We start from the raw sequence: 25,564 nt of genomic DNA on the forward strand, positions 1-25,564 counted from the left end.
TTTGTTTTGTTTGTTTTTAATGTACATAGACTGTGCTTTTGCTAGCACTTCTCATCCACTCAAGTTTTTGTTTCTCTACACAAGATTCTCATTTTCCATGTGAAACATAAACAGAGCACTTCCACAGTGGTAAAACTTATTTCAGGGTGAAGATGCGAAAATAGCACCACCAAGAGGTACAAATAGATGAAATTTAGGTTGCTTTAAAAAGTATGAAGGAATTATAGGTAATTTATAGTTGACAGTGTCCCTTTAGCAGTTGTTTAGGCAGTTTAAAAGATGGAAGCATTTTTATGGTTGTGCTTGTGTAATACAAGTAAAGCGTGGCAGTGGTGGCATTCTATGAAGCATGCAAGTGCTCAAGTGAAATTTTAAGGCCCTTTGGGAAGTTTTGGGAAGTGTTATACTGTGTCGTTGTTTAGTAGAGAAGCACAGGGGCACTTACTACTTTTTTTCTTTTTTTTCGGAGTAGACCATTAGAACATGCATTGTTGCCTCCACTGCTTATTTGGCTTTCAAGGGATACGTAGAATGGGACAAAATTAAGCTCTGAGAATTCACTGGAGCTATGTGGAGAACCTTTGCAAGCAGGAAGCTGCAATCCATTTTTGCACTGCTAGATGGAAAGCACAACAGTGTTTTCTTTAGTGAATTTCTTTTCAAGCAAGAATCAGCAAGACAGTATAGATAAGAAATGCTCAGAATGGTATCACTGTGTGTGAAATGTCTTGTGTGACAGCCTCACCAATTCTTTGGAGGTTTTGTCAGGTGTTCACGGCTTTGATTCTGCAAGTGTATACAGATTTGAGCAGTCTTACATGTACAGAGAGAACTGATTAAACTGAGAAAATTTGGTTCCTGGGGCTTTTTTTCCAAGTACTTGGTGTAATTTCATTCTCTGAAGTATTCCCCAAATATTATCGTGCTTGTACATACTAAAAGTTATAATTTTCTTTTTGAAGTTTGAAAACAGTAAAAAACTGGAAAGAATGAAGACCTGCCTGAAGGTAGGGGAAAAGAAAAGAAAATGTATTGGCTGCAGTTGTTGAATCTTCTGAAGGCAGTTTTCTTTGTGCTTTTACTCACAAATTAGGTACTACAGACGCACTTGCAGCACGTTTTACTCAGACTAATAGGTTAGTGACAATAACGTAAACAAAGCTATTTCCTAAATCTGGTGCTGCTGCTTACATTTTCTGTTTTTGACTCATGCATGTGCCTGCTGTTCTCTTCCCAGGCTTGGAAAGGAAGAATTTGGTTTTATATGTCCAGTAAAAACATGAACTCCATATATTACACTTCTCTATTTGACTGCCTTTCTGAAAGACACCTGCAGAATGGCGTGTCTGTTTTCCACTCATCTAGATCGATGTGTGGTCTGGCAAAACTTTGAGGAGCAAAGCCTCTTACAAGCAGAAGTTAGTTTGAACTGATCTATGATTGAAACCCATGGTCAAGTGAGGTGCATCAGTGCTGCAGTGGTACATTAATGCAGCCATGTAGTTTCTGGTTGTGTGGCTAGTGCATATCTAAGTTGCTAAAAATGCAGGCAGCAGGAACTTCTGTTTATCTGAAAAGTCTGTGTAGATTTACTCAGAGTACCTCAAATGCCTTTAAGGAAAATTGTTCTATCTGAACATAGTGATCTTATATTTTTCACTGTAAGAAGCATTTCTTTTGGAACAGGAACTGCTTTTACATTTTGTGCTCATAACAACTCAAACATGTTAGTCCCTCTACTCCTTCTGCTTTTTTTCAGGACATTAGGCAGTGTTAATGCAAAAACACAAGTATAGCTTAGGGATGGGAGGGAGGAGTAAGACATCCGACTTACCTTGCAGCTCAGGTGATTCACCAAAGAAGAGGTTAGCTAAGCCATGCATGTACACGTAAGTACAGAGCAGAATACTGTCTGGAGAAATGTATCCTTTTCTCATGAGTCTTCTATCTTAACTGTTAAAAATAAAACTTGCAAGTCTGATGTGATACCATTTTGTGACTAGGACAACAGTAAGGCAGACACTGTACTCAAGACTTGCAGGAATGGATCTTCTGCCCTTAACCATATGTAAGGACAAAAATAAATTCTCCCACGAGATGTATAAAAGAAGGAATTTCCCTTTGGGATTCATTATACAGCATGTGAACAGTATTGACATCTACTGATTTATGCAAAGCTGAGTGGGTTGTCATGTTTTTAGGTCTCAAGTGCTGGGAAGCCTGATGGTTTGTGGAAGGGCAGATGGCACAAATGGTTTCACTTAATGTTTGGGAGTCGGAGCATCTAGTTTGTGTCAAAGGAAGAATGGGTGCTGTGTCCCAGCTTTGCAAGGCTGAGCGTGGGCTTTCCATTGCATGGCAGGGCTGATTGCTAGAGGCAGGCCATGCTCTGCAGGTGCTGGAGATGGGGATCACATCTGGAGATGAAATTTAGCTGACAGAGCAGAGATGTTTGCACAGAGACTGCTCCAGTGATGCAGCCTGAAGTTTTTGAAACGTTAATTTTTCAGGAGATCTCTGGTTCTCTAAACCAAACAATACCAGAGATATCAAAGACATAAAAATTGCTTTGAAATATATGCCCATGGGGAAAGCTGGATTTTGTGTAGTACAGATAAAGGAAGCTCAGGTACTGTTAACACGTACGTACAATCCCTACCAAAAGCCCATTAGTACACTGGGTTGTAATTTTGAAATTGTTGCAAAAGTAGTGGTGTAAGTATGACTTATTACCCTTTGTGTTCTGAAATAGCTGTCCTTATATAAGCTAACTTTTCTTTCTTGTTTTGTTATTCCTGCGCTGTTCAAGCAATACCATTTTCTAACGTGAACAGAACTTCAGTAACTGTCCTGCACGTTTGCCAAATTTTTTGGTCCTGGGACAGCTTTGCTCCTAATTTTTGGATTAGTTATGTATTTGCATAAATGATTAGCATCTAATATAATGTGATTACATTTGGCAGCTCCTGCTTAAAATAACAGTTTTAGAACATTAGAAATTAACTGGCTACTTTTTTGTCTAAAGATAAATTATGTGAGTGAGCTGTGGTTAGAAATGATCCGATGTTTTTTAAAAGCGTTATTTGTAATGTTCCTGTATCAGAACTTTGTGATGCTGTATGACCTTTGGTGCTTTCTGGATGGGCTTTTCAGAGTCTTTGTTCCTGAAGTTACCAGAACAGTTACCTTGTACTAGTGAGGAGAAGTTGTTACTGGTGTGATACAAGATACAGATGACATGTTTGCCAGGTGCTGAGCAGTATGTTGATGCCATACAGCATGCTACTGTGCTCTAATGTATTCTTTTTACTGTGATGCTCTTTCGAACACCTTGCATTCAAAGGATTCTGATAGTAATTGCTAACAAAGAGTGTGCAGTGAGCCCTAAATCACTGGGGTTGTCCTTGTCAAACATTCTGTTCTCTTGCCCCTTCTCTTTGGTGGAGTCCAGTATTCTCATGTGAGTGATAGATCATAAGGGTCAGCAGATTGCACAATAGTATGCTTTTTTTACTAGGTAATGTGTGGGACCACATCATCTCTGGCCTAATGCCATGAGCTTCAGTGGAATTGTGCCAGGGTGAATCTTTCCCATGATTTTCACAACTGAACTAAAACTGCTGTTCAGTTGATCTGATTATTTCTGTAGGATGTGGACAAGAAGATTCAGGCAATGCCAATCCATTTACAACCATGCATTTAGGATAAAATAAACAACCCTGCTCTCTCCTGGCATTGCTGTGTTACTCACCATGTGGTTGCATGGGGTTGCTGTGTGCTTGCTTTGTGGTAGTGCTGCTTGAGCAGCAGCATCGCTTTACTTCTGGCCTGACGGAGAAGGCATCTTAGTGTCTCTCTGGCAAAAGCTGTGGCGATGGCAAAATTTCTTTCAGCAATAATTCCATATGAACAGTTTGTCTTTCCTGGAAAAATCTGCAAACTCTCTCTCAGAAACTGCTGGCTTGTAAAGGCTGTTCATTGCAATCTACTATAGCTGGCTTGATATCAAATTTGTAACAGCATAGGAGCATAGCAGAAATACCAAGAAATTGATAATATATGTATTCCAATTGGAACTCTTAGTCCCTGTGTAAAGAGTACAGCTGTTCTTTACTTTCGTCTTGAAAATGAAAAAATAAAATGGCCTAGAAGTCCTTCCCAAAGCAATTGATAAATAGTGTTTAGAAATGCACAGTACCAGCTCTCGCCGTTTGAGGTGGGTTTGTGGGTTAATCCTTTACTGCACTCTTTTATAGCAAATGTATTAGCACTAAAATTTTTCGAGTGAATTTCAATAGAATGTCTAAACATCTCATAGTGGATAGTATACACTAATGTATTTATACTACATATACTAATATATGGTAGATAGTATACACTGTATTACTAATGAACTGTAAAGATAAGCTTCTTCATATTAACTTTTCTCTCAATTTAGAATAATTTGTCCTATAAGTATTATATTAGACAGATTGAGAGCACTTATAATGGCAGTGATACGTTTAAAAAAAAAATCCCTTTTCTCTTCTTGTCTGCTTAGTACCAATTAACTTCATCTCTGCAGCTGTGCATTAAGTTGTCATAAATCCATCTTCAATGCATCACTAGCAAGTCAGAAAACCTGTTTCCGTGATCATGATTTGCGAGTTAAAATTCGTTTTCCTCTTCTGTTGTATGAAACAGCTGTCCTAGCCTAGGCAGCTTAATTCAGTCCAACACAGCATATTTTGTCCTGGTTTATTAGCACAAATTCATGATGGCTGTTTTGGAAAAAGAGCTATGGATTTATCTTAAGGACTTCACGCTAGAATAGTTAATTCAGCCTCGCAAATCCTTGGCACTTGACTTTCATCTTTTAGAACAAAACACAGACTGTGATTTGATACCTTGAAGTCAGCAAAACAAAATGGTACTTTTTAGCAGCAGTGTTTACTTTGATCAGTTTTCAACTTTTGTGCCCTTGCCTTTCACGTAGTACAAATTGCTTTAGCAGAGTAATGGGGCAGGAGCCCATGGACTGTTTTTGTAGTTGGTTGCTGTGGTAATACTCAGCCATCCATGAAACTGTGATCTCCAGGGAAACAGAGCTGCCACAGCCGCCCTAACCTTGCTGCTATCACATGCATCTGCGGAGACCTTAAAGGAACTTTGCAAACTCTGTCGACAGACGGTAGTGATGAGCTTGAGCCCATGCAAAAGGAGCTGGCTAAATAATGCCAGCTTCTGTCCAATAGACATGGTGTCTGTGAAATGTGTCTTTTTGAAGGTTTTGGTTTTTTTTAAACAGTTTTCATAAAATATAGTGAAAGATTCATTCTGGAAGAAAGGCAAAGCTGCTCTGAGGCTCATTTCCTAGTCGTGTTGCATCCTTTCTTTGTTTGTATACACATTTTAATGAATTGGTAGGTTTTGTGGTATGCATTTTTAGAATAGCCTTAATTTAATTTTATTTTTTTTTCCAACTTGTCGTATTTTTCACAAATTAGTCACTTATTTGAAGTAGTGACTTGCATGCAAAAGGAAACTGGGAAGAATAGACTTATGCCAGGAAGAGCAGCTTTGCTCTGCAAACAGCAAACAGCTCTTGCACCTGAGCCTTGCTGAAACGTGCAGGGGACCATGCTGTTACACACCAGCTCAGTACTTAAATGAGCCCTTTCCAAGCAGCAAAGGATTGTGTTGGACCACAGTGGCTTATTTCCCTGTACTGATATTATGCTGCTGTCTGCTTGGTTAATGTGCTGTTCCTTCACATGTTTTAAAAACGATATGGACAGAGCAGTCAGCTGATTGTTAAATGGACTGGGTGTTTTAGTATACTTAATGGTGCTGGTTTAGTTTTCTCTTGGTGTTTTTTGACCAAAGTGCTCTTGTAGAGCTGTCTGACATGCTGAGGTAGTATGTTGCTGAGAAGCACAAAATGTGTGTATTTTGTAAGTTTGTGTCAGCTTACAAGAGCGCATGGAGACTATCTCTATAGATCCATCATTTTGAATAATAATATGCCTCTGTAGGAGGTTCAGAAAAGTAATGGATTTTACCATTGTGCTTGTTAATGGGTTCAGCATTTTGCATGTCTTCATATGTAGCTGTATGGAGCTGAACACACTAATTTCCAATGGGGTTTCTGGGCAGTGCCTCACATAAATATTTAACAGTATGAGTTCTGCCAGAGAAAATGATAAAAAGGAAGGGAAAACTTCTAGTTAGCTCTTCTGCTATTAATTAGAAACATTTTGTTGGTGGTTTGGAAATATCCAGTACCTTTCTGTTAATGTATGCAGTGTTTAGAAGGTGCTATGAACTGTCTAGACATTTGAAAAAGAATGTGCCCTGAAGAGCTCACAAACTAAGATGAGAAAGGAGGAAAATGTGACTGGAAGAAGGGGAGCATCATGTCTAACACAGCTGATATACGGGTTCCTAGGTGGACAGTGGAGGCACTCTAGCAGAAATGACTTGGTTTTTTTTTTTTTTCCACAAGAGCACTTGATTTGCTTATAAAAAATTAAATTTTGGATTAACATCTTGTAGCTTTTCTTATGGATCAGCCTGTACTTTTCATGCAGAAATGTAGGAAAAATTCATTGTGGGACACAAGTTATGCAACAATTCCAGCCAAAGGCATTCATAGATACACCACCAGTTCTGAACAACTTTATTTTCATAGATACTGTATTTTCATAAGTGGACATAATCATATATGTATGTGTTATATACATACTTGTAATAACAACTGGGAAATCAAATAGCAGATCCAGTTGCAAAGAGTCTGATTTTCTTTCTAAAGTGGTATGTTTTCTCTTTATGCTCCTTCATGTGACCAAACTACAGGCAGAAATCTTCACAAAGTTTAAAACATCTGTCTTGTCTGGTAGATGTTGGCTTCGGATAAACCAGTCTGACATCAGTTGAAACAGAGATACTTCTCCATTTTCTAATTACCCAAAGGATTTGGCCTAACTATCTCTGAGATGAAGTGTTCAGTGTGTTATGTTTTTTGTAACAGTTTAATAAAGAGATTTTAAATTGCAAGAATTTTGAAAATGTCTGTAGGAACATCTTATTTTAATTAAATCAGCATTCTCATAAAAACACAAGCACTGTGCAAACCTAAACTGTGTGTCCCAACTAGCCCATGTCAGGAGATTGTTAATAGTTTTCTATTCTTGGTTATTTAAATACAGAAACCTAGATTATAGCTCATTTCATTAATATTTACATTAGCCTGAGCTAAATTTGGGATCAGAGGAAACCAGTTATCATTTGACTGTGAAAACGTGGCTATGGATGCATACTGTAAGATTGGAGAAAGGCAATGTTCACCACATTGAGTGTAGGAGACTTTTTTGTTGGCAGGTTTGAGTTTGTAGACTTTGTGGTCAGATGTCCTTTATGCCGTTTGGAACTGAAGAAAAAATCAGACTAAAATTTGAACTTGTTTGCCAGATAAGGACTGCGAAAGATAACACTTGGCTGCTTTGGTAAATTTAGATTACGATATTTGTATTGCTGTGTAAGAAAACTGTATTACATAAGCCCAGAACAAGGTAATTATGTTTAATTGTTTAAATGGCTTATTGCTAATTAGTCATGATTACAGCTGAAGAAACAATGGAATTAACAAAAGCTTTTTACTAGTAGTGAATTTAATAGCAGTTCTAAACTTTTTCCACTTTCAGCTCTTTCCATTTCTAGATGGAGCAACCAAGTGGGAGACTTTTAAAAGCAAGGAGTTTTATCTTATTTTTTTCAGCTAACAGAATTATTTTCACTTTATAGCCTGATACTTCAAAGCAGTTTTCATATCTAAGATCGTGACTGCTTGATATCTGAAGTCTCTGTCATCCTCTTACCATTCAGAGTGCTAATGTCCTTCAGTTTCCTAAAAGGAGCTATTTTATTCTTTTGAAGCTGAAAATGGAAAGAAATGCTGTCCTTGGAACACAAAAGTAAACTGTGGTACTTCATGCTTTCTTCTGGAAATGCATAGATATAAATAGGACACCTGTAGAGAGGAATCAATTGCTTAGAGATGTGGCTGCATTTGCTTGGGGAACGGGGTTGCTTAGCCTTTCTGCAGTCAGTTGGCGTTGCCCAGTGTGCACGTTGGTCCTGGAAAGAACAAATTATTTTTTCAGAACAAATGTGTAGATTCAACCATTTGATTGTAAAATCTCAGTTCTTTTTTCTTTTTTTTTTTTGAAAACGTTTTAAGCAATGATGGACATCTATACTCAGTTTGGTTCCCAGCTCCTGTCTAGTTACATGAACCTGCATTTATTTTAATAATAAACCGGTATTTACCACTGTGTAAGAGTAATGCAATAAACAGTGCATTTAGTTTCTCTAGCAGGAAACAAAACTCATTCTGAATTACCTGTATGCTCTGTATTCTGAGCCACTCAGAGTTTTGTGGTTGTGTGCGTGTTCGAGGAGCTGTGGTTCTTTGTCAGGGAGTCCTGCTCCTTCAGTCCATAGCTGAGATGTAACCTTGCCTTCTTGGTGTGTGCGCTATGTGGTCTCCCACTGCTTTTTTTTCAATAAAACAGAATGTATAAATATGCCAAATGCTGACTGTTTAGTAAACTTACTAGTGACTGTAACAATACTGTGATGTCACTTACGAGTTGTCATATACTAAAAACTGACAGAATGTTCTCTTTCATGCACTGAATTTTGCCCAGCATTGGCAGCAGCACTGACAGTGAGTCAAGAGTCAAGAAGAACAAACTGAATGTTTAAAAAGTCAGCTCTTAGTTTTCCTCACATTTCTGATGCTCGCTTTCCTGGGCTTACATTCACCATGTGTTGTTTTTTGTCCATGATGATAAGCATTTTCTTCTGTTTTGTGTCTGTTTAGTTTATTTTGCACGTTAGAATTATGCCCTATTAGCATAATTAGACGAGGTTTTGTACTCTAAGCCAGCTTTGTAGGCTACTATCAGAAATTGGAGTTTTCTTTGCTGTTCTTTTTATCTCCTTGTTCTCCAGCCCTCAGCTTAGTGGTTTGACCTTTTGCATAAGCTATTTTTCATCAGCATTTGCCAAGGTTTTCTTAAACACTTTAGCAGTGCTTTGCAAGCATAAAACAGAAATGTTAACTATTTCATTCTTTATTTTATCTGTATTCTGTTGACTGACTTTTTTTGGGCAGTAGAGGAGTCCATAATCTTGGTCTGAGAAGGTCTGAATGTTAGGAGCTGTAATGTATATAGAAGTGACTTCTGATTCATTGTTTCAAATTCCCCTTTTGTTTTGAAACTTGTAATGCAGTACTTGTGCATTTCTTTATTTCTTTGTAGGTCACATTACACTTGACTCCAATTTCATCAGTGCATATTCACCAGAAGCCTCTGGTGTTTCTTCTCAACTCACCTTTGCCTCTGGTCTGGAAGCTAAAAACAGAAAGACTAGCACCTGGAATCCGCAGAGTTTTCTTTGTAAGTATGCATGGTCCTCTGGCCCGCTCTGTATCACAGCTATTTGTCACACAAAGCACAAAGTTAATGGCATTCATTTGGAAAATTTTTAAACGTATGTTAAGAAAGGCAAGTTAACAGGAGGTCAAGTTTCAGTGTCAGGCTCTGGGGAGCAGTTAAGTGGTAGAGCAAAGTAGTTTGGAAAAAGTACCCAATTACCTGTTATATGAATTCAAGTAAAAGGAACCAAAATTGCTTTTTTTTTATAATCTGCGTATTGGGTAGTTATTAACAGCAGCAGCAATTCCAGTTCAAGAAGTTGTGAGGTTATAACAGATTGCCTGTTCTGATTAGAAGTTTGATAAACAATGCAAAAACCCTTCAAAGCAATGGGAAATGTTACGGTGAATGCCTATTGTGTAGTCTGTGAACAAACAAAAATTTGTATGTATTGAGTTCAAGATATGTTTGTTTCTAGTGAAGCTTGATCTATTGAAATGACCAAACTAAGCCTAGAATGAAGTCATTTTTATTTCTCAGAAGGACTGGAGTGCTGCTTAAAATGTTATGATCCAAATATTACCTAGTATTTGTAAATCATGTCCATACAATTTGCCAGGACATTCAAGTTTGCTATTTGTAGTGAAACAGACAAGTTGTTTGGATTAAATTTTTAATGTGTGACATCATGTCTAATCATGAGTTGTCGTTATTAAAGTTGCAGCTTTTACTATGTTCAACTCTAATTGCAGAACTAAACTTGATTATTTTTAGCTATGTCCTTATAGGGTTCAGTTTTGCTCTTCCAGCATAGCTGACTGTGGTAGGCATTGACTGCTTCTGCACTACCTGATGGGAGGGAACTCAGTGGTGTCACTGTGCACTGGCAGGAGGAGAAGGTGCTTTGTGCTGCAGCAGTTAGCACACTGGGAAGGGACACTTGTCTCTGTTGACTTGGTGTAATGGTGACTCCATAAAGTTCTCTAAGAGTCCCGTTGTTCACAGGATATCAAAAGTTTTTCTGGGATTGGTTTCTTTTTCATAGAATCATAGAATCACAAGGTTGGAAATAACCTGTAAGATCATCTAGTCCACTGCCAGGGACGGTGACTCCACCACCTCCCTGGGCAGCCATTCCAGTGCCTGACCACTCTCTGAGAGAAAAACTTCTTCCTTATGTCTAATCTAAACCTCCTCTGATACAACTTACGGCCATTTCCCCGTGTCCTGCTCGTTGCCTGGGAGAAAAGGCCAAATCGCTCTTCACCACAACCTCCCTTCAGGAAGCTGTAGAGTGCAATGAGGTCTCCCCTGAGCCTCCTCTTCTCCAGACTGAACAATCCCAGCTCCCTCAGCCGCTCCTCATAAGACTTGTGCTCCAGACCCCTCACCAGTTTCGTTGCCCTTCTCTGGACACGCTCCAGGACCTCAACGTCTTTCCTGTAGTGAGGAGCCCAAAACCGAACACAGTACTCGAGGTGCGGCCTCACCAGTGCTGAGTAGAGGGGGATCACCTCCCTGCTCCTACTGGCCACACTATTTCTAATGCAGGCCAGGATGCCATTGGCCCTCTTGGCCACCTGGGCACACTGTCGGCTCATGTTCAGCTGAGTATCAACCAACACCCCCAGGTCCCTCTCTTCTTCACAGTCATCCAGCCACTCATCCCCAAGCCTGTAACACTGCATGGGGTTGTTGTGCCCAAAGTGCAGGACCTGACACTTGGCCTTGTTGAACCTCATCCCATTCATCTCAGCCCAGCGGTTCAACCTGTCTAAATCCCTCAGAAGGGCCGCCCTACCCTCAGGCAGATCAACACCACCTTCCAGCTTGGTGTCATCTGCCAACTTACTACTTACAAACTTACTGAGGGTGCACTCAATCCCCTCATCTAGGTCATCAATAAAGATATTAAACAAGATGAGCCCCAGTACTGACCCCTGGGGGACACCACTTGAAACGGGTCACCAGCTTTCCTTCCATCAAGGTACAAGAGTAGAAAGACCTTTAGTATTTTGACTTGTGAAGGACTCTGTCCTGTTCCCAGTGCAATTTGTTTTAAATTAAAAAATGATATTGTATTTTAAAGGTGTTTTAAAGGTAAAATCTCAATTTTTCTCACTAAATTTTACAGACTCTTATCTGTTACCTTCTTGTTGACCATTTGTGGTATGTGCCCTTAACATAGCCAGCACAGTTCAGATATGCTCAGAAATTGACTGAAGATGATGATGAACAGCAGTATGATGAGAGTCCTCGATCTTCTTGTGGCCAAAAGAAACAGCACCTTTCACCAGTTAATTAACATTTAGTCATATTTTCAGTTCAGTTTTGATCTCTTCTTGCAGTTGCTATACCATCACTCCCATTTCAATTCAGCTAATTTGTTTTCAGCCCTCTCTTCTCCTCTCTTCAGCATTTTCCTTCTTCTTTTGCCTTGACTTTGGAATTGAAGAGACTCTGCTGAGAGCTATCAATTTCTGCTTAGCAGACCATGCCAGTGTTCAGACTGTGGCTGTGCTGGACTTGCTTAGCTTGGCTCAGTGGCCTGCAGTAAGGCACGGAAACAATAGGAATGTGTCTAAGGCCTTAGCTGCCAAAACTGTACGATTAGCCAAGTGTTTGCTTCAGAAAAGTGCTTCAATCTCTTCTGACTTAAAACAGACTTGAAAGCAAAAACAGTCTTGAAAACTTGAGCAGCAGCAGTCATGATTTGTGCCAAAAAAGGCATTGTAAGTTTATTTCAGTCTCTTATCAGGGACTCATCAACCTTCCTATTCCTCATATACCGGTTTCTCAGTAGTTATGACTTGTGTTAGTTGGCTGAATAACTTAACCTGTGGTAATAGACGATTGCCCTTCCACAGTTCCACTCTGCTCAAAAAGATACATATGTTGTTTTGTCTATATGTTTCTTTCAAAAAATAAAACAACACGGAATCATGTGGCACAGAAAATTATGGGAAATGGAGAAAAAATCTTGACTTGTGCACAGGTATACCACCCCTCAAAGAAATAGATCAGCTCTAGTTTGGCAGCAGAGCTGCTTGTCTGTGTTAGGCCATGCCACGCTGCAGTCACTAGTGCAGCCTCCGACCTGAAGAAGCAATCTGCCTCTTTGCAGAATCAGGGGTTTTACTTCCAGGTACTTTTAGGTGTGTCATGGAGCAGACAGACATACTTCTACTCTCCCTTCTTCCTTACCAAACCCCTCAATAAGTTCCAGAGAATTAAGCTTCGGTGTGTAAATCACAACCTTAAGAAGCATGGGGTGCAAAATTGGCTTCATTGGCTCATCTTGTTTGAAAATACTTGGCTTATGCATGTACTTCTGCAGTTACATCTTGTTCATTCTCCTTACGTTTACAAGCCAGAAACAGGGTATTTTGAATCATAAAGGATTTCAAATATAAAAATATGTTTTGATGTCTGTGAATTCTATGCTCAAAACAGGAATGTGTGTCATGCATACCATAGGAGTGTCATAACTATTGTGTCTGTCTCTATGGAAGCCTGAGGCATGATAATCATTGTCTTTCCAGCCTCTCTTTCTGACATTTCATACAATATGTTCATTCACAATTTTATTAATATGCTGTATGTAAATTGTGAATTGCAATGTTTTATTGATTGAGCCTAGTTAGTAAGTAAAAATGTTTAACTGGTAACTTCTGGGACTTGTTAGTGGTAAAGAAAACACTCCTGGAGCCAAGTCCTGACTGTTTATTTCTTACAATTACTAACTGTTAAATTTGCCCCTGCATAGCACCATAATACTTAAGTCATTACAGCGAAGTTATTTGAATAAATAAATATACAAATTATATTAAAAGATCAAAAGCTATTTCTAAAAAGGGAGGTAACTCTAGGATATGAGCAGATAATAAAACAATCTGTGAGATGCTGTTAGTACCCTTGTACAGGTGGAGAAAATAATGTTTGCTGAGGTTGAACAATATTTCTATTGCAGTAGACAGTAGAACTATGGCTGTCTATTCTTGGTATCCTTGTTAGAAAGATACTTTGCTCCCCTCAGTCTGAATTCATTGTTTGAGTTTCCACTGCAAAGGTTGGTTGAAGAGAACAAAGGTAAGGGGTCTCAGATTGCTTGCTGATTTTTTTCTTTATTTTATCTTTCAATCTGTATATATGGAAAAGAATGAAAAGATTTAAAGCTTGTGTCAGCATATACTCAGAAGACCAGGAAAGCATACAGTAGTAGTTCTGAGTAAGTCTGTAGTTCACCTTCTTTCCATATAGCTAAAAGCTTGCATTGTTGACTTGGGTCAGGTCCTGCATTATACAGAAGTTTAAAATGAATGGTGGAGAAAATCTGTCCTCCAGGCGCATGGTTAAACTGTAGAAGAAAGTGCAAAGTACTTTGTAAATTATTATTTTCTTCCCCAAACAGTGCAATGGATGGGAGCACAGTGACGCTTACAATACTTTGGAGGAAGGCATCTGGGATGGTTCTTAAGGGATTTCTTTACTTATGCATTGCCTTTTTGCTGTTATTGCACTGATTTCTGCATCTGTAAATCAGACAAAACATTAGTGAATAGTCCTAAGAAAAAATGTTGGGATCTCGATCAAAACTAACTTAAGATATCTAAATAATAATTATTTTCCTGGTAGGTTCATTTGTCAATTATATAAATGCAATTCATGAATTCACTCTAAACTGCCTGAATTGCATTCAGCTGAGTTACTCACATAGTAATTATCTAAATGGAGAGTCAAAAGGAACTACATAATATGGAGAAGGAAAAGCCAGTAAATAGAAGTAAAACAGACACATTCTGTATTCTCAAGTCAAAAGTGATGCAATAATGATTATAGAATTGTAATGCTTTGTTTGGTATACATAATATTCCAGTGCTGTGCAAGACAAGGAGGTCAGGTGTGCTTCAATAGCCATATTTTAGTGCACAGGTGTTCTTGGAAACTACAGACACTCTCGTGCTTTGTGTACTTTTTTTTTTTTAATGTGAAAGTACTCACATAGAAAATAAATTAGAAAACAGATGCTTTTCCTGAGCTTTGACTCCTGTTGTAGCTGAGTTCTCTCAGGTTACCTGGGAGAAGGCAGAAGGGTAGAGAGTGATTTTTGAAGCTGTGGAAGTGCCAAAAAAGGCAAATTTCTGCACGAGAGTTACAGAAAGTAAGTACATGGTGACTGTCTGGTATGGTGTTAATGTTGTATCTGGCTTAGATAAGATTATTTTCAAAGAGCCTACGTCAGTTATGTATATCTTGATGGGTTAAGTTGGTGGTGCCAGTAAGTCCTGAGTTTGTTCTCATGATGCTGAAAATCAACAGACCTAATTATCATACTATTTTAATTTGAAAACACCTGAAATATTTGATTGCATGAAGTCTGCCTGACCTAAGTCGCTGAAAATCACCACTTTGACTACTGATGTATCTAGACATATTAGTCTGATTGGATATTCTTACAAAAATACAATAGCTTGGGGACTGGGCCCTTTCTGTTGGAGAGTTCCTAGGCTGAACCATCAGCCCCCTCTAGGAAGAGCGGCATGCAGATGGGAAAGTCTGCTTAGTTCAGCAAGGGGAATATTTAGCACCTGTGCTAAATACTGCGTTTTCTTCAGTAGGAAGAAACTGTAGGCCAGAATTGTACTGGAAGGAGGCAGAGGGAGAGAGAGTACATCTTCACTGGGGATTAGCCTGGTTAGATTACAACAGATCTCAATTTTTTGTAAGCTAGACAACACCTGCAGAAAATACTTCTACCTTTGATCCTTTTACAGGCCAATTTTGCAGAAAAACCTGACCAGACTTTTCCCACCACCACACTTTTAAATTTCTGTATAACAAAATAATTTCCTCCCTTCCCCCGAAGTCATTATTTCACTCCTTCCCTAAAAGCAGTTTATTAAGAACATGTCTTGGCAGAAAACCAGAAGGTTTATGAAGCTGCCCAGAAAGAGGGTTTTGCAGATGCTGCTCGCTAGTGATTTCTCTCTTCAGATTTGTTAGCTTTCTCAATTGCTTTTATAGCCTAGGAACGTCTTTATTGGGCAAGTGAAACTAATAGGAATTAAATGAAAAAATGGACCCCAATCCTTTTTGCTTTCCTGAGAGAAATCACTGTTAGACTAGATTCCCCACCTCCTCCTCTCTCCAGAAGTCTGAATATCTACTTCATAGTACTGCTTATAGCATTTGGTTAAGGATGTGGTGCTTCAGCTCTTTCTCTGAGTTAGTTATTCAGGTAATTGGCCGAATAAGAGTTATGGATGCGAAAGCACTTAAGAAGTGAATAACCTGACAGGAGATTGGTAAAACGGAGGAAGCAACAGTAATAAAAATAAATGCAAAACCAGATCGTGTGCTGTTGTTTTGAGATTTGAGGAGAAAAAAAAAAGAAAAAGCTGTAAAGAAAAATCAGTGATTGAGTTTAATTATTAGTCATCTGTTTATTTCTAAGAAAAAAAAAAGGGATGGTCTTATTTCTTCAGCCAATAGCTAGTGTATTCCTTTTACTTCATATGGCTGACATATTTTGGGTCTCTGCCACCAAACCACAAGCTGCTCTATGGTTTGCACTAGATTTTGGATGACTGACAAAACTCACTGAAAAACAAGTGCTATTTGTTTTCCTGTGCCTAGAATTTAACGGGAAATCAGGAGACTAAGTTTCCAATCACTTGCTAAACAGACCCAGATGCGAACACACTTCTAGCTCTGCTAGAAGAGTGAGAAAGGATAGGAAGTGCATGACTAGTGATAAATATAGTATAAATAGTGACCTTTCACTGTTCAAAGTAAAATGCTGTAGATTTTCAGCGTTGTGTAGCAGTGTGAAGAGGAATTTAAAGGGACGATTGCATTTCCACAGAATCCTGGGTTTGTTTTTTTTTTTTTAAATCTTCATAGTTCTTCTACTTAGTAGCAGGAAATAATCCCATGGTTGCCCTTTTCCACTTAGCAGAGTTCATGTTTCCCCTTCCCCTTCCCATACCATTTCCGTGCTTTTTGGAAGGAATGTGAAAATACCATTAAGTGTCTAATTAAAAGCAGCGTTCAGTAAACAGTAATGTTTATTATGCTTGTCACAACTGTAAAATTCCTCAGACAATGTCTAATTTAGCCTGATTTACCTCCTGACAAAATCATGCTTTTCTAGTCTGTAGAACTGTTTTCCTCCCAGAAATTTCAGAGACTATATATGAGAGCTGTTCTTGGCAATCAGCTGGAAAGATTTTGTCAGAAGTAGAGATGGTAGAAAATGAGAGTGCTTAATACATGTGTAACAGTGTTGCATTGTCTGCATTCAATAAGGTGGAATGTGAAAGAGCACAATAGTCCTAGTAAAGCATCTTTAAATACTTGGATTTTTTTTGATTCAAAAGTTCCTTCAGGAAATGTTAGAGGGGAGAATTTATATTTTGGACTTATGAAGCTATGTTCATTGCAAAGAATTCTGTTTGTGGTAGCATGATGTCCCAAAACAGGGGACTTTTTTTACAGCACAGAAGTATCTTTTGCTTTCAGTGTAAAGCACTTTAATCTGGAAAGAAATATTTCAAAATTCCCAAGTTGCTGATAAATACCAGAGGAATCTATGCAAGTCTGTGTGCCTTAGTTTCTCCTTTCATGGAATGGTCAGGCCCTCTTCTTTTTTGGAGCTTGGTTTGCTAATGCTATCACAGTTCATATTAGATTCTCTCATGTCCTAAGCGATTTAAGCCATTTTTCAAAACTCGCGCTTAATGCTTGGTGTTTCATTAAGCTTCAAGGGTGGGCTGTATTCATGGGTCATGGCTCCAACAAAAGCTTTGTCTGCATCCTGGGCTTTATGTTAAATCCAGTTGAAAGAGCAAGGAAAGAAACAACATTCTGGCACTTGGAGATCAGAGTGGACCCATTCTGCAATAGGCTGAAGTGTTTGGAGACAGATTCCTGTGCTGATTTTTGTCTTTTCTATACTGTCATAGTTCCTTCCTGTCCTCACTTGCTTCAGTTGATGGGGGTTTTGAAAGTGGAAGTTCACAGAAGCAAGCAGCACATTTTGGCAGACTACTGGTGTTAGTGACGCAGAGATAATAAATCACAACAGGTTGTTATTTAGTCACTGATTCCAGTGGAAAGTATAGCTACACTTGCCTAGATATGCTTTAATTCACTGCTTCTCTAGCTAGGTGGAATCTAGCTTGAAACAAAATCCCTGAAAAAGCATCTGCTATCTTATTTTGTTCAGATCAACTTAATGTGTTGAACCTATTAAGATGGTATTAGATTACCGTGAGGTGAGTGAACAGTTGCCTGTGTATGTTAAACTCCTGCTGAGCCCTGAACTTTGGGGACAGATTTATCCTTCATGTCATTTTTTTTTCTTTTTCCTTTTTATCATGATTCTTTCTATGGTGGTTCTGAAAATTGCGCTTGCTTTGATGTGGTTTCAACTTAGATGGAAAATTTCTGGATTTTCTTTCCAGATGCATGTAAATGCACAAGTGTGATCCCACGGGGTTCTAATTCCTATCAGGTTCTTTGATAGTTGGTGAACTCAACATCTCTTCAGAAGCAGAATTAAAATCTGCAGATAAGATAATGCTATTTCTTTCACATTTGTTCTAAAAACAGTGAGAAAAGGAAGTGGAAGTTTGTCATGATTTTAAGTGGTCTTGAGAACACCAAACTGAAAATGAAAAAAAATATACTGCTATCTGAAAGCATCTTATCTCTGTGGTTTGTAGGGAATAATGCAAAGCTGATAGATGCTGCACAAATGTGCAGCATGTTTTATGTTGCATCTGATTTCAAAAGCAGCCACTTACCAAGAAGAATTGCTCTGTTTGTGATTGTTGTATGCTGACTTTTTTTAAGCAATAAAGGAAATGTTTTTTGAGTTTCAGAGTACTTGATCTTTCTCCATTTGTGGCTTCGCTTTTTCTCTGTAAGAGGTCTGAAGTCTGTCAAAGTACATTATCAAAAAAGCTACCGAGTCCTGACTCTATGTAGGCTGCTATGAAAGTTGGTGCAAGATTTTTACTTCTACTCTGAGTGGATTTACTCCTGACGTGTTCTGTCACGGGTCTAATACTATCTAGAAACGTTAAAGGGTGCTGCTTTTCTTCTGCTGATTTGTTTGTTCCGTTACGGATGGCTTTGTTGGTCACTTGTGCTGGAGGGACCTTGGTGAGTGGCTGTTGCTGTGAGGAGAGGGAATGATTCATGCTGTGGATACTTAACTTTGTGTTTTGAGTCAATGTCCAAAGGTATCTGACTCTCTCTCAAGGCTAATTTATGAGCTTGCTTCCTACTTGGGTGTTCTGAGTTACAGCTACATTAAATTCTTAAAATGTCATAAGGCAAACAAAAAATAACATCCCCAATATATCAGGTTCAAAGAAAAGAAGAAAAAAAAAAAAAAAAAGACAGAACTTTAAAGAGAGAAGGAAATAGGTAAAATAAGAAACAGAAGTTGCTGTTTTGAGTGGCTGTAGTGACATGCTCTCCAGTGAGATGACTTACGGCTGGATCTGAGGTGTTCCTTCCAGCAAGAAGTAATTGGCGCAGTTTGGCACTTAACACCAGGTAGCTGATGTCCCAAGGTGCCTTGGCAGCACTGCAAGAACAATTTTTGTGAGACTGGAAAGTTTTTTTTAGAGACACATAAAGGTTTGGTTGTTTTTTTTTTTTTTCAGGATGAGAGATCCTTGAAGTTTCCTTGCCTCTGTACAGTGCAAAGAAAATTTCTGTTTCTCCCAAGGACCACTAAGTTGCATCTAAGTAGTAGTATGTGTAATTAAAGTAGGTTCCTAAATATGTTTTACTACTTGATAGAAAGCTCAGAGTTTAGTAGCAAATGCAAGATGCTGCACTTGATCCTCATTCCCCGTGACAGCAGAGCCTTTTGAACTGCATTCCTTGCTGTGGAATACTGCTGTCTGTGGACGGTGTATTTTGGGCCTGCAAACTGATTTTCCACATCAGACTTGGAAGTTCCTCATTTAGCCTCAGAAATGTGGCAAAGCATGTAGATGACCTCAGCAACAGGGGATGTTTCTGGTGCAGTCATCTTTAATGCCCGCACAACAACAGGAAGAAATAGAGCTGGAGCACTTTTTCCACTCTGCAACCTCTAGAAGTAACCACTGCAGGAGATGAAGTTGGGAGATGAGAGTGAACGTGGTGGCAGTTTCTTAGTCAACCATTGGGCTGGGTAATGTGTGCTCACGTTAAAATTGTTGACATATTTCTAAGCATGTAAAGCATTCTTTTGTTTGAATGCTCTGGCTGCCATGCCTGAAGTACTTCCAAGAGGGCTGCTTTTGTTTTTTTCTGAAGAGTAAGCAGTTAATGTTTGAAGCAGGTGTTGAAACAGTGATGGTCGCCTTTTTTGGAAGAGTTTGTTGAATTCTTTCCAGAAAAAATAACGTGCTTGGCCCACTTAACCTTACCTCAGGTCCATGTAGTAAAAATCCTAACATTGGCAGGAACAGCAGAACTCTGCACTTCTTTTAAAAATGTAATAGTGAAACCATTAATTTCTAATTGTCTTCAGTCTGTGATTAAAAAATGAATGATGATAAGCTTCATGTCTATATAAAGATGTTTACTATATAATCGTTAGTTGAGGATGTTAGTGAGAGACTTGGTGATTCTGCTTTTTGTCTCCCAGTTTCTCTCTAGTAAGACTCAGAAATTTGAGTGTGGTGTTCATTGATAGTATCTGTCCTGCAGGGAAACATTTGTCTTGCCCCAGAATTAGGCTGAATATTTGCAAGTTTTAATTAGTAATAAATGGAAAGCCAAGACCTTTGAGGAAGAAACCTATTGTTAACAGACACTTAAATATTTCTAATCCTAAATAGAAAATACAGTGCAAATGCATTATTGCAAGCAAATGCATTTCTTTAGACAATACTTTAGAAGTGTTAATATTTTCCTCTCCAATTTTCCTCAAATGTCTTAAAAGGTTACACTGAATTCTTTTCTCTGACACTGACCATGGAAAATACCAGGCCTATTATAAATTGTGTAAATGAACATCAATTGCTGTCACTCTTAGATGCACTGTAGGAATTTTTTGAGGCAGTTACAGAATCTTGGTTCCTGGCAGTGGAATGCCAGTATCTATCCAATGTACCTGTAAAATAGTAACTGATGAAATCCTTAAATCCAGCAATTTTTACTCACAGGAGAATTTTCTTTTTTAGGCCAGGGCTCTACAAAGATGTCCCATGTGTTTGGATAGAAAAGACAGCATAGTTAAGAGGTGCTGCATAGGCTGTCTCCACATGACCTGTCTTGTACTGACCGTGTGGTTTTTGTCCTGTAAGACTGGGCACTGTGATCCAATGTTATTATGGAGATGCTCCATGAAAACCCATTCATGGTGTAACTGCTTCTAAGTAATGGAATTACAAAGTGAATACTATTTGCTAAGTGCCGTCATACGTTGCCATCTGTTCCTAGTATTGTAGGAGAATCCTAGATTTTCTCTTACGTTAGAGTCTACTTTCTTATTTGGTAAGGATGGTATTTTCTGCGTTACAGAAGATAAGGATTAATTTAAAGGAAATGTGTTCTGATGGTCATATGAAAAACAATTAAGGAAGATCATTTGGAATTGAAACAAATGTTAGTTTAAACTTTGAATGCTATTCTGGTGGGGGGAAAAAAGTCTTCTCTTGAGCAGAGTGTGATACGTAGGTAATAAATGCCAACATAATAGCTGGAAGCATGGAGAAGAACTTTTGAAATTCCTTCCATGTGCCGAAGGACATAATTTATGCCTTTACTTAGACAAATACCTGTATGTGCTAAACTGCTCAACAAGCTGATATAGAACATCACAAAATAATGCTGTGAAGTGAACTGTAGATACAGGGAAGATAATGGCTGGTTGTTATTAGTTAATTTTATCCAATTGGAGCCTGACTTCATATAATTTGCTTAAATAATTGCTGTTGATTGCTTAAAAGAATAGAGGGGTACTTATCACCATTATCCTGTGATAGCGTGTAAATAATACTCAGAAGGGGTTGGAAATTGTTGCACTGTTCTTTTTACTCTTTTGATCAACGCTGTTAGTTTTGAATTCAAGGAAGTAAGGAAGTAATACATTTATTTTTTTTTTTTAACAAAGAAATCAAGTTTACTAGAAAGCCTTGATGTTACAGCAGTATATATTAATATTGGGATACTTTCTGCCTCCAGGCTTCTGTCTGATTTGTGCTCAGGTGCAAGAACTGATACACTCTATATTTTGACAATTTTAAGCACTGTTTTAGTTTTTCTGGTCAAGGCATAAGTTAATACAACCTATTTATAATGATTTTTCTAAAGATGCAAGTCATCTGCTTTATGTGCTAGATCAAAGCATTTCTTTTCTTACTCTAAGTAAAGCAGTAGTGTGTATAGCCTGTTTCATTTCTAACCGTGTCTCTCCATTGGTCTTTTCACTGTGCCTGAACTCATGTTCTTTTGCATTTGGAAGACCTTTCGGATTTGGATTACCTCAGTAGTTCCCAGGTTTATTGAGCTTCACATACTTCTCTCCTTTCACTTACCTGGACTCTGTTGTTTTAACCCCCTCCCATTTCCCTGCTGTCTTCCTGCTCTCCCCTTCTTCTACTCTTCAGCCCACGTGCAGCATTATTATACTATTGTCAGCAGCCGACATCTGAGACTGGTTTAGAGACCCTTTGATTCAGCTGCCGTATGCGCTCCAGCCGAACTGATAGGTTGGGAACACTGTGCTGTTTAAAACAACTACATTAAAGTAAATAATCTCTGTGAATGAATCATTATGCAGATGTTAAAATGCATGAAATTTAAGCATGAAGTTGGAAGTAAGCTGTAAACGTGCAGCTGATTTGGGTGTGCCAGATGATGTTGCTTAAACGGGCTGCATGTCTGTGTGGATAAATGTACCGCATTAAAATTGCGTTTTTATTTTCATCAGGTGTCTTCAGGTTCCATTGTTTGGTTCGAGAAGGGAAATTTCTCTTTGTCAGCCGAAATGGAAGAAAAGAATTTTCCTGAGAGAAACGAACATCTGTTACAGTGGGCCCAGAAGGAATACGGAGCAGTGACATCTTTCACCGAACTCAAAGTATCAAGGAACATCTATATTAAAGTAGGAGAAGGTAAATCAAACAAAAAGAAAACAGGCAAACAAAACTCAACAGAAATGTTGGAACTTCTCAATCTTGAGAATAAATTTCATTGTAGTATTTCATTGTTTTTTGATTTTGATTGTGAAACAAACCTCTCATTTTCCAAAGAGATATGTTATGAAGAGGATGAGGCAGAGAAAATCAGGTGTAAAGACCAGACGTTAGGTTTAGTCAGTTTTTTAATGAATTTTAGTGCCATAATTTTATGCTTACAAATTCAGGTACAGGATCACTGGCTATAATCTTACAAGAAAAAAAAAATTGCATTTTTAAAGAAACATACTACTCGTGGTGATTGTTTGGGTGCCTTCAAGATTGAAGTGTAGAACCTGAGGAAAGTTTCTAGAAACTTTCTGAGGGCTATTTCTAGAAATACCTGAGTTGTCTTTTGTTTTTCTTATTCCCTTGCATAAGGATACAGACTACTCTGAGCAAAGAATTATTGTCTTTCTCATGAAGATAGGTCATCTTGGGCTGATATGATGTCTTTGTGTATTTTTACTCTGAGGATTAAGGTTTCCTATCCCTATGAGCTGGGCTAAAGGGAGCTGGGAAAGTACTGCAGTGCCTGAGGGATTTCATGGCCCATGTTAGGGTGGGGCTTTGGCTGTGTCTGTGCAGCTGAACAATATCAGAAAAATATAAAAATATGAATCTATGCAGTAGCTTCTGGATCATGCTTATATTATCATGCTACAGATATCTTCTGCAAGAGATTTGTATCTGAGCTGTTCTTAAGTCATAGTGATACAACAGGCACAGTTTTTCACTGTGATCTTGGAATAAGGCTGTTGGTTCAGGAGAGTTTTATAAACTACTTATCTTTATTCAAATTTATTTTCTGGAACACATATAGAGAGCAGAAGAAATTTATCAGCAAAAGCAACTTTCTGTTATAGTACGAGATGATGGGGGGTGAAATTTGCTTTATTTGCAGGCGTGGGATGTCATAAGATTTCAGTGTTCATTACTTAATGGCTTGTTTCAGTGTTCCTTTAGTTCTTTGAAGATGCCATTCAAGTCTAGGCTAAACCAAATGCAATGAGAATAAAGGCTGGTAAAAGTGAACTGGAGCTGTTCTTTGCATTGCAGCTAGAGATCCAGCTGTTCTGAAATATTAGAAATCAGTAGAAGAACACTTTTAACAAAAGTACTGGGGGACTGAGCATTGACTAGCACCAGCAGACTGTGTGACTTAGTATCACTTCCGCAGTATTTCTAGAGAAACTGCTGCAGAGTGGAACTAGTTGGCTACCAAAAAAAAAAAAAAAAGCAAAAACCAAAACCAAACCCAAAGTCTTCTGTGGCAAAAACACCCAATCCTCACCACCTGTATACCATCATTAGATTTCCTGAAGCATAAGGCTTGTCCCCCCAAATCAGAGCATGGCTGTGTTGGTTTTATCCAAAACATGCCAAATTTGTACAGGATTCCCATGCATGATTTTTGTTCTGCTTGGCACCAGTCTTGTATTTTAATGCCAGAAGATCATTCAGAAATACATTTATTAGGTTATTAAAGTGCTCTTGGAACATATGTATGGAGTATGGTCTCTGTGTTACAGAGATAAGCATTCAATTAGATATGTCAAAAAACATATAAAATTGTTTGTTGATTTGTTCATCTCCAGTTAAACAAAACAGCTAAATATGAGGGCTTTGCATCGTGTTTAGAGTATATTTAAACACAATTTAATTAGGAGTTAAGTACACAAAATGGAACTTGGCAAGCAACCAACATCAGTTTCTGAGAAGGCTCCTACAAACTAGCTCAACTGTAACCATATTTGATTTAGACTTGAATTTTTGGCAGAAGAAATAAAGGGGCGGGAGGAAGTGGAGAGATCATGCACATGTATTCCTGCATAGGAGAGGGTCAGTTCTTGAACTGTAGCAGTCATGCAAGAAGTTCTATGAAAAACACGTGGGACATGGACCTGATCTGCTTCTCTGCAGAGTGAACAATGGAATCAGTGAGTTCCACAAATCACAGTGTATGCTGATAGGCAGCTCAGGCTTTTCCTACAAAAATCACACTACGCAGTCAGGTACCCTCAGTTGCCAGTCTCTGAATTCATGGCTAGAGGTACTCATAAAAGAAGAGGCTGCATGAAGTCATTCATTCTACGCAGCTGATACAGAATTTAATGTGGGTAGTTAAATGAATACTGCCATTTTATCAAGTTAAAAATATCTGAAATTGGAAGACATAACATTTTAGAAGTTGGTGCTCTAGCTGAATACAAGGAAAAGAGAATTCAAGCCAGAGGAAAAAAAAAATCTAAAAAAGGATGATCTGTCATGGAATAAAACTGCTTCTGATGCCATGAGTCTCTGAAATCAGTTTTGAGGCTGTGAGTGAAAGGCAGCTGAGTATGGAAGCCTGCCAAAACTGGGTCGGGGCCAGGCACACCTGAATCTTATTGATTCCATCCATCAAGAGCCTGAGTGTGGCTGATCCAGCTCTGCAGGGGTGGTGAGCACAGTGGAAACTTAACCAGGCTAGAGTGAGAATTTTGAGCTGGGAGGCCCACAGAGTAGGGGTGTTGTGGTCAGCTGGACTTTTGTGATAAAAGAGGTGACAAAGTGATAGCCGTGATAATTGCTATCAGATCCTAGAAGGCTGGACTGCTCACAGAAAAAGTGATGTTAGAGCATATTTTTCTATAGAAAAGAAGCTGATTTAGTTCCTTGTGGCTTAGTAAGATATGACATACAGGTCAGGGAGACTTATGAGTTAGCTAAATGTTACCTCATGCAGCCGGTACCACCGATCTAAATCCAGCACAGGTGCGCTAGCCTGGAGGGCAGCCTATTTTCAACACATTTAAAGCAGAGAAGGAGTCAACCATAACAATAACAGGTCTGAAAAAGACTCCATGTACAATCTGTTTACAAACTAACACTGTGCTCCTGTCCTGGCAGAAGCTGGAGCTTCAGTCCTGTTGCTGAGTTGGTGCCCTGTACTTACCCACACTTGCAGAC

General features: G+C 38.6%; 1 protein-coding gene across 1 annotated transcript in view; it reads left to right on the forward strand.

Moving 5' to 3' along the window:
- The window catches only part of TGFBR3 (transforming growth factor beta receptor 3), a 111,656-nt gene that overhangs the window by 51,813 nt on the left and 34,279 nt on the right, over positions 1–25,564 (forward strand). Inside the window, exons 4-5 of the mRNA XM_042873837.1 lie at positions 9,306–9,443; positions 22,366–22,549. Coding sequence (XP_042729771.1) covers positions 9,306–9,443; positions 22,366–22,549 — 322 coding nt within the window. The remainder of the gene's footprint in view (positions 1–9,305; positions 9,444–22,365; positions 22,550–25,564) is intronic.

The sequence above is a fragment of the Lagopus leucura genome, unplaced genomic scaffold (assembly GCF_019238085.1).
Source record: "Lagopus leucura isolate 7727_CA_CO unplaced genomic scaffold, USGS_WTPT01 Super-Scaffold_100009, whole genome shotgun sequence".
Classification (NCBI taxonomy): Eukaryota; Metazoa; Chordata; class Aves; order Galliformes; family Phasianidae; genus Lagopus; species Lagopus leucura.